This window comes from Pipistrellus hanaki, assembly GCF_964339955.1.
Source record: "Pipistrellus hanaki genome assembly, chromosome: 11".
NCBI classification, from domain to species: Eukaryota; Metazoa; Chordata; class Mammalia; order Chiroptera; family Vespertilionidae; genus Pipistrellus; species Pipistrellus hanaki.
Genome location: NC_140513.1, coordinates 4,551,068 through 4,563,625, shown reverse-complemented (window position 1 = coordinate 4,563,625; position 12,558 = coordinate 4,551,068). Strand labels below are relative to the sequence as shown.

At 60.3% G+C, this 12,558-nt stretch overlaps 1 protein-coding gene and 1 long non-coding RNA gene across 11 annotated transcripts in view; one reads left to right on the top strand and one right to left on the bottom strand.

Moving 5' to 3' along the window:
* Window positions 1–550: 550 nt before the first annotated feature.
* LOC311629833 lies at window positions 551–4,691 on the bottom strand. The gene is made up of 3 exons (XR_014796267.1): window positions 4,208–4,691; window positions 2,889–3,050; window positions 551–1,037 (listed from the first exon to the last, which is right to left on the bottom strand). It is a non-coding gene; the product is annotated as an uncharacterized lncRNA (long non-coding RNA).
* DNM1 (dynamin 1) overlaps window positions 3,302–12,558 on the top strand; it is a 44,352-nt gene continuing 35,095 nt past the window's right edge. For all 10 annotated transcript variants that reach the window (XM_084898295.1, XM_084898293.1, XM_084898289.1 and 7 more), the window contains exon 1: window positions 3,302–3,600. In XM_084898295.1, coding sequence (XP_084754421.1) covers window positions 3,440–3,600 — 161 coding nt within the window. In that variant the 5' untranslated portion in view covers window positions 3,302–3,439. The remainder of the gene's footprint in view (window positions 3,601–12,558) is intronic.

The following is a 12,558-nucleotide window of genomic DNA, read 5'->3' as shown; positions in this document are numbered from 1 at the left end:
GAACTCAGTTGGTGACAAAACTACATGCACATTATGATCCCGGTTTGGGGAAGAATAAATATGTGTCTAGCGGACTCATGGGTGTTTCCCACCCCCTTTCTCTCCCCCCCCCCCACTTGTTATGAGTGGTTTGAATGACTCATGGGGAGGGAGGGAGCGTTTTGAAGAATGCTTGTGACCCTGCGCTGCCTCCTAGAAGGCCAGACAGGGTAGTGGATAGGAATGCCCTGGTGACGCTGTCTGGGGCAGACGCGGGTTTTAATGAATCCCAGTGCAGGCCAGGCCCCCACTGGGAGGGATATGTTTGGGGAAGAGAGACCCCACCTCTGCATCCCCAGTGAAGGCTGAGGCTGCAGTCGGAAGCCTCCTCCTGGCCTCCAATTTGAGAAGCATCTTTATCAGGAACTAAACCCTGCTCCTGTGGATCTCTGCCCAGACCCACTCTGCTCCAGGAATCCACAGTCACCTAAGACCACCGGAAAACACAGATATTTACATTACAATTCATTTTTAAAAAATATATTTTATTGATTTTTTACAGAGAGGAAGGGAGAGGGATAGAGAGCTAGAAACATCGATGAGAGAGAAGCATCCATCAGCTGCCTCCGGCACACCCCCTTACTGGGGATGTGCCCGCCACCAAGGTACATGCCCTTGACTGGAATCGAACCTGGGACCCTTCAGTCCGCAGGCAGACACTCTATCCACTGAGCCAAACCGTAGCGATATTACAGTTATGAAGTAGCAACGAAAATAATTTTATGGTTAGGGTTACCCAATATAAGGAACTGTATGATAGGGTCCAGGCATTAGAACGGTTGAGAACCACTGCTCTAGCTGTTCTTAGGCTGAAAGACACGCTATTGCTGACAGAGCTGTGCACAGGAATCGCCTGGGACCTTGCTTCTCATCAGACCCAGGCTGTGACCCAGCAGGTCACGGGTGGGGCCTGTCCTCCTGCGTTTCTGACAAACTCAGGGGCTGCTGGTCTGACCTCAGTGGTGCAGCAGGACAGGGTGTGTGGTGGGATCCCGCTTCTGTAAGAGATGCGTATGCATGAATAAAACAGAATAAACAGAGCTCTAATAGTGGTTCCCTCTGGGGGAGGGTGGCCAGAAGCTTTCAAGCACCGCGTTAGGTCTGCTTTTTACAATAAGCGTCACTGTCCTCATCAGGAAAATAACCCAGCCGTGAGGGCACCCCCTTCCCAAGTGAATGGCTCCACCCCAGGCTTCATCTCCGCTCTCTCCGGTTCCCAGAGCAGAGTAAGGGGCTGGCCGGGAGCAGCCGCTCAGGAGGGGCGTTGTGTGTGGCTATTCCCCAGCAGTCCGGAGGGCCGGGCTGTCTGCATCGGAGGTTTAAGGAGTCTCCTTAGCGCCAGGCCAGGGCCACGCCCTTCATAGGCATTCAGATCTATCCTTATCCCCATTGCCCAGATTAGATAACTGAGGCTTAGAGACGTGGAGGGATCTGCATCGTACAGTACTGCTGGTCTAAGACCCAAGCCAGGCGCCTGGTCTCTGCCTGCTAGAAAAATCTCTCCCCTGCATGCCCACACGTGTCATCGCTCACTTCCTCAGCCTCTGCTCAAACTTTTACTCACCAATAAAACTATTTAGCTGCCCTGACCAGTTTGGCTCAGTGGATAGAGATTCAGCCTACAGACTCAAGGGTCCTGGGTTTGATTCCGGTCAAGGGCATGTACCTTGGTTGCAGGCACATCCCCAGTAGCGGGTGTGCAGGAGGTAGCTGATTGATGTTTCTCTCTCATCGATGTTTCTGACTCTATTCCTCTCCCTTCCTCTCTGAAAAAAATCAATAAAAATATATATATATATATATATATATATATATATATATATTTTAAAACTATTTAAAAGAACACAACGTTTACCTCCCCAGAGCCCTCCCCTGACCACTCTGACCACACAATAGCAACACAACTGCTCCCAGCCTCCCCTGCTTCCTTGCCTCCCAAAGCACTCAGCACCATGTGACAAGGTCATACTATTCGCTTATTTGTGTCTTGTTTCTCTTTTCCCACTAGTCCATAGGCCACGTGTGGGGAAGGACTTCTTGTCCGTTTTGCTCCCTGCTTTATCCCTGGGATCCAGGAGAGTGCCTGGCTCAGTAAAAATGTATTAAATGGTGCATAAATGACACTCCCATTCACAGGCCACCGCTCTCCCGACTTTGTCCCCACACTACCTATAATAATAGAAGGGTAATATGCTAATTAGACCAGACAGCTGAACGACCTTCTGGACGTCCTTCCGGACAAAGCTGGGGTTTCAAGGGCGGGGCAGCCACCGTGGCTGCGAGGGTCAAGCCCCTCGCACGAATTCCGTGCACCGGTCTCTAGTTTATGCATAGGAAACGACCCACTGGCCCCTGGCAGCACAGGGGGGCTGGCCTCCCCGTCCCAGCCTCCTTGTGGGGAGTCCACATTAGGTTCCTTAAATGCAGAGGGGAGGCTGGGCCTGGGACCCCGTGGCCTCTTTGTGGGAAAGGAATAAACAGGTAGGGCGATAAGAGTCCCTGATTCAAATCCTACTCTTTTACCACCGCGATGATGAGTTGGGGCAAAATCTGCTTCTCTCAGGACAGGAAGCCCCAACTCTCCCAGGAACGGCCTTCTAAGGGCGGGGCCTCTGCACCTGCTGTCCCTCCAGCCTGGCACGCTCTCCCCTGACCTGCCTGTAGCTGTGTCTTCTCCTCATTCAGGTCTCTTCTCCAAAGTCGCCTCCTCAGAGAACACCCCCACGCAACACCCCTCCAAGGCTGTGGACTTTGTGCACCCACACAGGTACCTCTTTTCACAGCCTCTGTTTCTTTCCTCCACGGCTCTTCGGATAATAAACTATTTTCACTTTTACTATTTCATTTACCTGTTTGGTCATTCACTGCCTGCCACCTGGATGTAAGATCTAGGACAGTCTTGTTCACAGCGGTATCTCCAGGGCCAGGTCAGGCCTGGCTTATAGTCGGTGCTCAGGAGACTGCGACCTTGGAGGAGGCCCATCCTCTTAGCCAAGCCTCAGTTTCCCCATCTACAAGATGGAATGAGGCAGTCATGACCCCTGTCCAAGAGGCCCGGTACTAGGCGTGAGACCCTCGCCCACTCCCAGAAATGATATCTTTGGTGCATCATCCGCGCGCCCCCATACGCTACTGCATAAGCGCCCCAAAACCCGCAGAAGGAGAAAACTACAATCCCCACAATGCTGCTGACTGCGCCTGCGCACGGCAGCCTGCTTGCTGCAGCCGCGGGCGCCCTCTGGCGGCAGATCGCTGCAGCGCGCCGCTGCGATCCCGGAGGGGAGGGGGCCGCGGCGCAGGCAGTCGGAGCGCGCGGCTGCGGCGGCGGCGGCGGCGGAGCCAGAGCCGGGAGCGGGAGCCGCGGCCGCCGGATCGCAGCCCGCGGGGGCCCGCCGCAGCCATGGGGAACCGCGGCATGGAAGATCTCATCCCGCTGGTCAACCGGCTGCAGGACGCCTTCTCCGCCATCGGCCAGAACGCCGACCTCGACCTGCCGCAGATCGCCGTGGTGGGCGGCCAGAGCGCGGGCAAGAGCTCGGTGCTGGAGAATTTCGTGGGCAGGTAGGAGCCGCGCCGCGGAGCGCGCACCCGGACCCCGAGGCCCCGGGACCTCCGCCCCCGGCCCCGCCGGCGCCGCGACCTCCGAGCCCCCGGCGCGGCCCCCGCGCCCCCCGCCGCCCGCCGGAGGGAGGCGGCCCGCACCCGGCACGGGAGCCCCCAGGGGAGGCAGCGCCCCCCGCCTGTCCGCACACGGCGCCCGGCCAGCGCCACGGCAGCACGCCCCCTCCTCGCCCATCCTCCAGGGAGGACAGCGCTCCTCCGGGAGACCCCGGCACAGGGCTGCCCCCACCCACCCCCACCCCCGCGGGCACCGAGGGGCCTGCATTACTCAGCGCCTCCTTTCCGCTCCGGGAGCCCCGTGGAGGGGCAGCAGCCCTGGCAGTGCTCCCACCTCTAGGCTCCAGGGAGGACAGCTCCCTCCCGCCATGGGAACCCTGGGCCGGGGCAGGGGGCGCCCGTCACTGCCCCCGGAGAGGGCACAGCCCGGGCATCGCGGACCGGGCTCAGCCTCCCTTCCTCCCTCACACGCACACACACACACACACACACACGCACACACACACACACACACACGCACACGCACACACACACGCGCGCGCACACACACCTCTGCGGCTCGGCCTCCGTGCGCAGCGCTGGCGGCGGGGAGCGCGGGCTGCGGATGAGGCAGGGGAGGGCGGGGGCCGCTCTGGTTCCTTCCGGACCCGCAGGGCCCCTGCCCCGCGCCCTGGGCCGAGGGCGCCTGTCAATGTCGCTCTCCCCTCGGCCGGCGGCGGGATGGATGGTCATGATGGAGGGAGCAGGCGGAGGGCAGGGATGACTAAGACAGGGAGAGGATGCGGGGAGGGGGGGGCCATTTGCAGAACCTAATCCCCCTCCTGCCTCTGATCCCGGAGGCGCCGGGAGGGGGGCCGGGCGGCAGGGAGTCAGTGGGGGGCCACCGCAAAGACAGAAGGTCCTGGTTTGGAGGGGCCCAGGGTCATGACCCCTAGGCTCCCCCAAGAAAGGGGAGGCAGAGGTGGGTCTGGGTGCTGAGAAGGACAGAGAGGGCGATGCTCTCCCCAGAGCTGGAGGGCTGGGTGTGGGGCTGGGCTCCCCGAGGGAGAAGGCAGGAGAATTGATCTTGACCTCCCTCCCCCCTCTCTCCCTCCCCCTCCCTCCCTCTCCCCCCTCCTTCCCTCCCCTCTCCAGAAACCCAAGCTCTCTTCCAATGACCTTCACGGCCAAGGAAGAGCCGGGCCTGTGGGAGAGCGGGCAGAGGCCCTCCCTCCGTCTGGGGAGAGGCATCCTGGGTCCACGCCAGGCTCTGCTGTGGAACCTCAGGCCGGTAGCTCGCCCTCTCTGAGCCCGCCCTCTCTGAGCCTGCCTCTGCTTTCCATCCCTCACACGCAGTGCGTCCTCTCCAGCGGCCTGGGAAGCGCAGGGCCCGCTGTGAGGGGCAGAGAGGAGGGTCCCCACCGAGCGATGTGTCTGGGATGCTGGGAAGCCGCCGTGGGGGTGGCTGGCCCATCTGGTCAGCAGAGGGGGCGGCCGTCTGGCTCTTGGGGATCAGCTTCCAGAGAACCCTCCTCCCGTTCACGTGACGCTAAGAGCCGTAGAGACGCAGGCAAGGGACGCGCAGATGGGCCGCTGCCCACGGCCAAGCAGTGGGAGCGAGGGACCCGGGGAACCGGAGCCGATAAAGCCCAGGCCTTCGTGCATTAGAGGGCGCGCAGGGCTATCCGGCCCTTCGCAGTGTCCCCGCCACCTCCCTGCCTCCCCCCATCGAATGTCTGCCGAGCGTCTGCCCTGGGCCAGGCCGCGGGCTCCGGGCAGGACGATGGGGGGGAAGGCTGAGCTCCCATCTCCTCGCCCTTTCCGTGTGCCCACGCCACGCTGCACAGGAGGGCGCACAGCAGCCCCGCGAGGCGGGTGCCATGTGCCCATTCTGCAGATGAAGAAACTGAGGCCTGAGGCCAGGTGCCTTGCCCAAGGTCACCCAGCAGGAAGGACAGTGCCTGCTAGACTACAGAGCCCGGTTTCTAGTGTCGGCCCAGCACAGCCTCAGAGAGCCACGTCCTGCGCTGGGCACAGGCTGTGCACGTGAGGGCCTCCATGTTCCCCGTCTGTAGAATGGGAACACTGACAGCTGCTCTGCCGCCCTGCCTTCCCCGGATGGCGGCTGTGGGGCTGCAGTGAGCGCACGGGCGTAAAGGCCCTTTGTAACCACATCCGCGGGGTGTTGGTGGTCCGTTAGGTTTGGGTGCCTGGGTGCCAGGGCAGACTGACCAGCGCCCTCTTGGCGTTCACTGCCCAGCAGAGAGAGGGGCCAGCATTGGCAGCACAGAAGCCGCCTGGCCACAGCTGTTTACTGGTGCCACGGGGCCCCCCTCGCTGCCCCCCACGCCCGATGCCCTCTGCAGGTGGCCCTGCAGGAGGACGCCCAGGGGTCAGATGCAGGCCCGGGCAGAGCAGATGGAGAATGAGGCTCCATGGAGCCCCAGGCAGCCCGGCCTGCTCCCTCTCGGGCTCCCTGCCTTTCCAGCCAGGCCTGGGTCCCCAGACCCGTCCGCATGGCAACCCCGCTCTGCCTCCTGGGGCTCCCCAGGAGCCAACCCCCCACGGACAGGAAGTAGCAAACGCACCAGAGGAAGCGGGGCTCCTGCAGGAGGGGGACCGGTGTCCGCTCTGTAAGCGGCGGCCGGCAGCAGCCCGGGACCTGCTGGAATTGTCTGGGTGGTCCGGTGCTGTTTCTTCACGCCTTTTCCCGAAGGGGAAGCCGAGGCTGGTTGTTCAGTCATGCAGCCGACACGCACGGGGTGTCCACGTGGCTCCCTACGGGGATCCCAGGGCAGAAAAGACAAAAGCTCTGCGTTCCAGCCGGGAAACTGAGTCGTGAGCACAGAGGCACGTCCGTCCGTGAAGGCTGGAGGATGTGGTCAGCGCTGGGGAGGGAATCAGACAAGGTCTCCAGGAGGGGTGGCATCTGAAACGGGCCCTAAGGGACGAGAAGCGTGTGGCTCACCCGGAGAAGCACTCACTGAGGGATCGGCAAGTGCAAAGGCCCTGGGGCAGCAATAAATCTGCGTCTGAGGAACGGCACGGAGCCAGGCTGGTGTTTGCTGAGCAGAGGACACGGCCTGGGGAGGAGGCAGGGGCCAGATCTACGAGGCCCTTAGCTGTGTGAGGAGCTGGGGTTGTTTTCGTGATTCCCAGCTTTTAGCTAGTGGGGTAACCTGTGCTGATTCCAGCCAGTGTGTGACTGGGGAGGGGGCAGCAGCGGAGCAGGAGACAGATGAGACAGCTGCAGTGGGCAGAGGTGCCGGGCCTGGACCAGGCTGTGGCAGGGAGAGGGAGGTGGGGTTCAGGACATATCTTGATGACGGGGGATGCGGAGGGCGAGGAAAAGGGGTCACAGGGTGGGTGCTGGCGCCATGAGCGGAGCAGGGGAGGAGCAGGTTGGGAGCGGGTACTGTCCGGAGTCCGGTGTTGAGCATGCTGAGTCTGAGGAGCGGGGTAGGCAGTGTGGGAAGGCAGGCCGGCGCCCGGAGGGAGGGGCCGGGAACATGAATTTGGAAGTCACTCCTGTCGAGTAGATGAGCTCATCTTGAGGATATTCAGGCGGAGGGTGTGCGTGGGCCCGCAGACACCCCAGGGTTTGGTGAACAGATGCCCGTGCAGCGCCAGGCGACAGCGCCAGGTCTCTCTCACTCGGGTGCGCAGGCAGGTGGACAAATGGGGGGACCCACGCTCCCTGCCCGCTGGGCCCCGGGGCAGACCGAGGCCGTGGGTGCGGGGCAGGGGCCGGGAGCTCGGGCTCTGGAACCAGCCCGGCGTTTGCAGCTCAGCTCTGCACTTGTGAGCGGAGCCCACTCAGCCGCGATTTTCTCATCTGTAAAATGGGGATAATCTGGCACCTCCCTCTCGGGGTTGTGGGGGGTGTCTCCAGGGAAGCCCTGGCCGAGAGGATGTGCCAGTTCTGTTCCTGCCTGGGCATGGGTGCAGGCTGAGAGGGGCCGGAGTGGGGTGGGGTGGGGTGGGGGTGCGGATCTCCATCCAGGGGTGGGGCAGGGGGCTGGGGAGGGAGCCTCTGCCCAGAGCCCAGCCGGCAGCCAGGGAGGCCAGGCTTGGGGATTCCTGGTGACTTCCAGCCCTGCTAGGCCCCTGCCTCCTGCCTCCTGCCAAGGCCCTTGCCCCTTCCTCCACATTTTCCATCCCATCACAGCCTGGCACTGTCTCTGGCTCCTGAGAGCATCTGTCTTGGTTAGCCCCAGCCCTTCCCACTGGGGACAGCCCATCTTCACTACTTTGAACTACACCTTAGTGGTCCCATTTCTCAGATTTGGAGACTGAGGCCAAAGAGAAATGGGGGGAGAACTGAGACATTATAGGTAGATAGTCACTGACCGTAGGGGGCAGAGGGGACTGACGTCTCCTTGGCACTGGCAGCATGCCAGCCCTCAGGACACAGCCCATCCCTGCCCTCGGGGGCTCACAGCCACGCAGGACAGACAAGCCCTAAGCAGGCCAGGAGCCTGGTGTGGAGGGAGGGGAGCCGTCAGGGGCCGGAGTTGCAGAGGGACGAGGGAGCCCCAGAGAACCCCTTTGCTGCCTGCGGGCAGCCACGCTCTGCCAGGCCTCCCCGTGCCCGGAGCCTGCACCTGCCACGGCTGAGCCACCTCTGTCGCCGGGCTCCTGTGCCAGCCCGGCCAGAGGACATTTTACCCCTCCCCCCCTGCCCGCCTACCCTGCTCACCCACCCCCCCCCAAGTGGAGCTGGACGTGAAAGGTGACTCTGGCAGCCGCCATCGGCCTCTGCATCTCTTCCTGGCGCCAGGAGAATTCCCGGGCCTTGGCCAGGGCCAGCGGGTCAGAGCCTCAGGGGAGGGGATGCCGGGAGCTGAGAGGGACGGAGGGTCAGGGCAGGAGTGGACGAGGCGTCGTGGACAGTGGTGTCAGGAGTGGGACAGGAGCCGAAGCAGAGGCCCACGGGCCACATGTCTGAACATCGCAGTTAAAAATCAAACTGCTCAGCACAGTGCACTCTGCCCTCCAACCTTGACCCGTTCGCCTTCATAGCAGCCTCGGAGTTCCCGCCTCATATCCAGCTCCATCCGTGGCCCCAGAGAGGGTCCCCGCTTGGCCCCGGGACCGCCTCCCAGCAGTGAGGACGGCACGTGGGCAGAGGCCAGCCATGGCCTGAGGCTGCGAGAGAGGGAACACCGGGCCCCGGGTGGCCTTGGAGGGGCACAGGGGGACCCCTGTGTCCCGTTTCACTGATGGGGAGACTGAGGCTTGGAGCCAATGGTAAGAGAGCCCAGACGTAGCGCCGGGTGGAATGATGGGAAATGTCCGGGATGGCTGCGGCCCAGTGTGGAGGGGGCCCCTGGGTGTGGGCAGGCGAGGGGCCCGCCTGTGTCTCTCTGAGCCTCAGTTTCCTCCCGCTGAAGGCAGGGGCCCTGCTCACACCGCCTCCCTCAGCCCGGCCGGCATCAGCCAAGAGGCAGGTTTCTTAAACAGCTTGATGGAGGCACCGCTCGCGTGTGGGAGATTCGCCGTTCTGGGACACAGCTCGGTGGTTCTGAGCATCCTCGGCGCTTGCAGCCATCAGCACATCTACGTTTAGAGCTTCCTCGCCCAGGAAGAGGCCTCGCGAGGCCGCGGGTTTGAGAGCCGGGCAGCACCCCCGGCCGGCGGTCAGCCGCCCCCCGGCGATCACCACGGTGATGATTCTGTGACGACATGTTTACGTGGTGGCCCAGGTGTGAGGGGGGTGGCTGCGTTGTCATTTTAAAACATTTTGATATATTTTCTGAATATTTTATTGACTTGATTGGGGTGACATTGGCTGATGGGATCATAGAGGTTTCAGGGTACAATTCTATAACACATCATCTGTGTATTGTAGTCTGTGTTCACCGACCCAAAGTCAAGTTTCCTTCCGTCACCATTTATCTCCACTTCCGAGTATTTTTTAAAGATATATATATATATGGATATATATATATATATATATATATATATATATGGATAAATAGATATAGACATAGATATAGATATATATAGATATTAATATATTTTATTGATTGTTTACAGAGAGGAAGGGAGAGGGACAGAGAGTCAGAAACATTGATGAGAGAGAATCATCGATCAGCTGCCTCTTGCACAACCCCTACTGGGGATGTGCCCACAACCAAGGTACATGCCCTTGACCGGAATCGAGCCCTTGGTTGGAATCAAAACCGTGACCCTTCAGTCCGCAGGCCGACACTCTATCCACTGAGCACACTGGTTTCGGCAAGATATATTTTTATTGATTTCAGAGAGGAAGGGAGAGGGGGAGAGAGATAGAAACATCGATGATGAAAGAGAATCGTGGATCGGCTGCCTCCTGCACACCCTACACTGAGGATCGAGCCCGAAACCTGGGCATGTGCCCTGGCCAGGAAGCGAACCTGACCTCCTGGTTCATAGGTCGACGCTCAACCGCTGAGCCACTCCGGCCGGGCTGAATGTTTTTTAAAGGGAGAACATAATATTTTAAAAAGTAGGAGCACAAGAGAAACCTACTTCCATTTTGAAATTATAAAATCATCAATACCTGGAAGGAAGGGAGGAAGGAAGGAAGGAAGGAAGGAAGGAAGGAAGGAAGGAAGGAAGGAAGGAAGGAAAGGAGGGAGGGAGGAAGGAGGGAGGGAGGAAGGAGGGAGGGAGGGAGGAAGGGAGGAAGGAAGGAAGGAAGGAAGGAAGGAAGGAAGGAAGGAAGGAAAGGAAGGAGGGAGGAAGGAGGGAGGGAGGAAGGGAGGAAGGAAGGAAGGAGGGAGGAGGGAGGGAGGGAGGGAAGAGGGAGGGAGGGAAGGAAGAAAAGAAGGGAGGGAGGAAAGAGGGAGGGAGGAGAGAGGGAGGGAGGAGGGAGGGAGGAAAGAAGGAGGGAAGGAAGGAAAGGAGGGAGGAAGGAAAGGAGGAAGTAAAGAAGTAGGGAAGGAAGAAAGGAAGGTCGGAAGACACAGGGGGAGGAGAGATCGCAGGTTTTCTTTGCCAGAGAAAAGGATTGATGGAGAGACGGCTGGAACTTGGAGTCAGAGCCCGGCCCAGCCCTCCCCCCACCACGCCCGCCCCCCGTCACCACTCGCACTAGGATCTTGGGCAACAGCTTCCCTTTTTCATTTTTCCAGTGTTTTGTGTGTGTGTTTTTTTTTTTAATTTCAAGAAAAGTGATTTTAAATCTAATACTATTACATGCAATGAACATTAAAATCTCAAGGAAAACGATTTTAAATATGATGACGTTACATGAAATAGACACCAATTATTGGAGAGAAATTCTCTCACATCTAATAATGTCACAGGCGATAGACATTAGTTTCCACGCTTCCCTTTCTGGGCCTCAGTTTCCCCACCGTGCAGTGAGGGCGATGGTGGGGACCTGGCGGAGCTCATCCTCAGTCAGGGCGCTGGGCGTGCCGGGCGGTGCCGGCTCCGTGCCCGTGCTGGGGACGTGGTGGCAAACAGGACAGCCCCGTCCCGGCTCTCAGGACAGCAGGACAGGCGGGAACGCCAGGGCCGGGCCTCCGCTGGAACCCGCTGCCCGCGGTGTGGGCGCGCCCGGCCCGGGGCAGGAACAGAGAGCGGCTTGTATCCTGAGGCAGCCTCACCTCCTCCGCCTGTGTTTCTTGGCCCCCTACACCCTCCCTCCAGCCCGCTCCCTGCCTTAGAGAGCACCTCGGAGCCTGCTGGGGCGCTGGGCCCCCACTTCCTGGGGCAAATATCCCAGCCCACTGTCCCAGCCTGCCCCCAGGAGGCCCACCTGCCAGCCCCCTCCCTGCCGCTCCCTTGGGTGACCTGGTTGCGGGAGTCCAGCCTGTATTCTCAGCAAGTTATCAGACTTTATCGTCCTTACAGCTACCATTTATCAGGCATTATCTTTTTTTAAAATATATTTTATTGGTTTTTTGCAGAGAGGAAGGGAGAGGGAGAGAGGGTCAGAAACATCGATGAGAGAGAAACATCAACAAGCTGCCTCCTGCACAGCCCCTACTGGGGATGTGCCCACAACCAGGGTACATGCCCTTGACCGGAATCGAACCTGGGACCCTTCAGTCTGCAGGCGGACGCTCTATCCACTGAGCCACACCGGTAGGGCTATCAGGCACTATGTTACATAAGCCTCACAGCAGCCCATTTTACTGATGAGGAAACTGAGGCTCAGAGAGGGATGGTCACTGAAGCCACACGGCTCCTCAGCGGCAGCTCTGACATTCAATGCCAGGCCTGCCCGACACCAGAGCCCGGGAAACAGGAGACTAAGGATGGCCGCCGCTGGGTCCCTGCCAGGCCGAGCCTAGGAGAGGTCCTGGGAGGGGTTAATTCCGTCCTGCCTCCGGGTGCTGCAGGCTCGAAGGTGCCTCTGCAGATGGCAAGGCGAGGCGAGGCCGCCCTGGGAAACCGCCATCTGCCCATGAGCAGGGCGAGCTGGCACCATCCGGCCGCCCACACGGCCGCGAGGCTGGTGGGCCCCGCACACTCCTCTCCGGGCACCTGCTCTGTCCTCCGGCAGGCGAGCCGGGAGCTGGGCGGGAGGTGCGGGGGCGGCACTGGCTGGAGGCTGGATCAGGCCTGAGTCCCCAGGAAGGAGGCTATATACCTATATGTTTATTGATCTTAGAGAGGAAGGGAGAGAGAAACATCAATGAGGAGAGAGAATCATTGATCGGTTGCCTCTGCACACCCTACCCCCCCAACCCCACCTTGGGAATCGAGCCTGCAACCCGGGCATGTGCCCTGATCGGGAATCGAACTGTGACCTCCTGGTTCAGAGGTCGACGCTCTGAACCACACCGACCACTGAGCCACACCGGCCGGGTGTGATAGAGGACTCTTAACCAGAGAGCTCAGGGGCAGTGTGTCCAGGGGAAAGGCTGGAGCTGAGGAGCTGCCAAGCCTGAGCTGTGCCGCCTCCTTCGAGTTGCCAGAGCACCT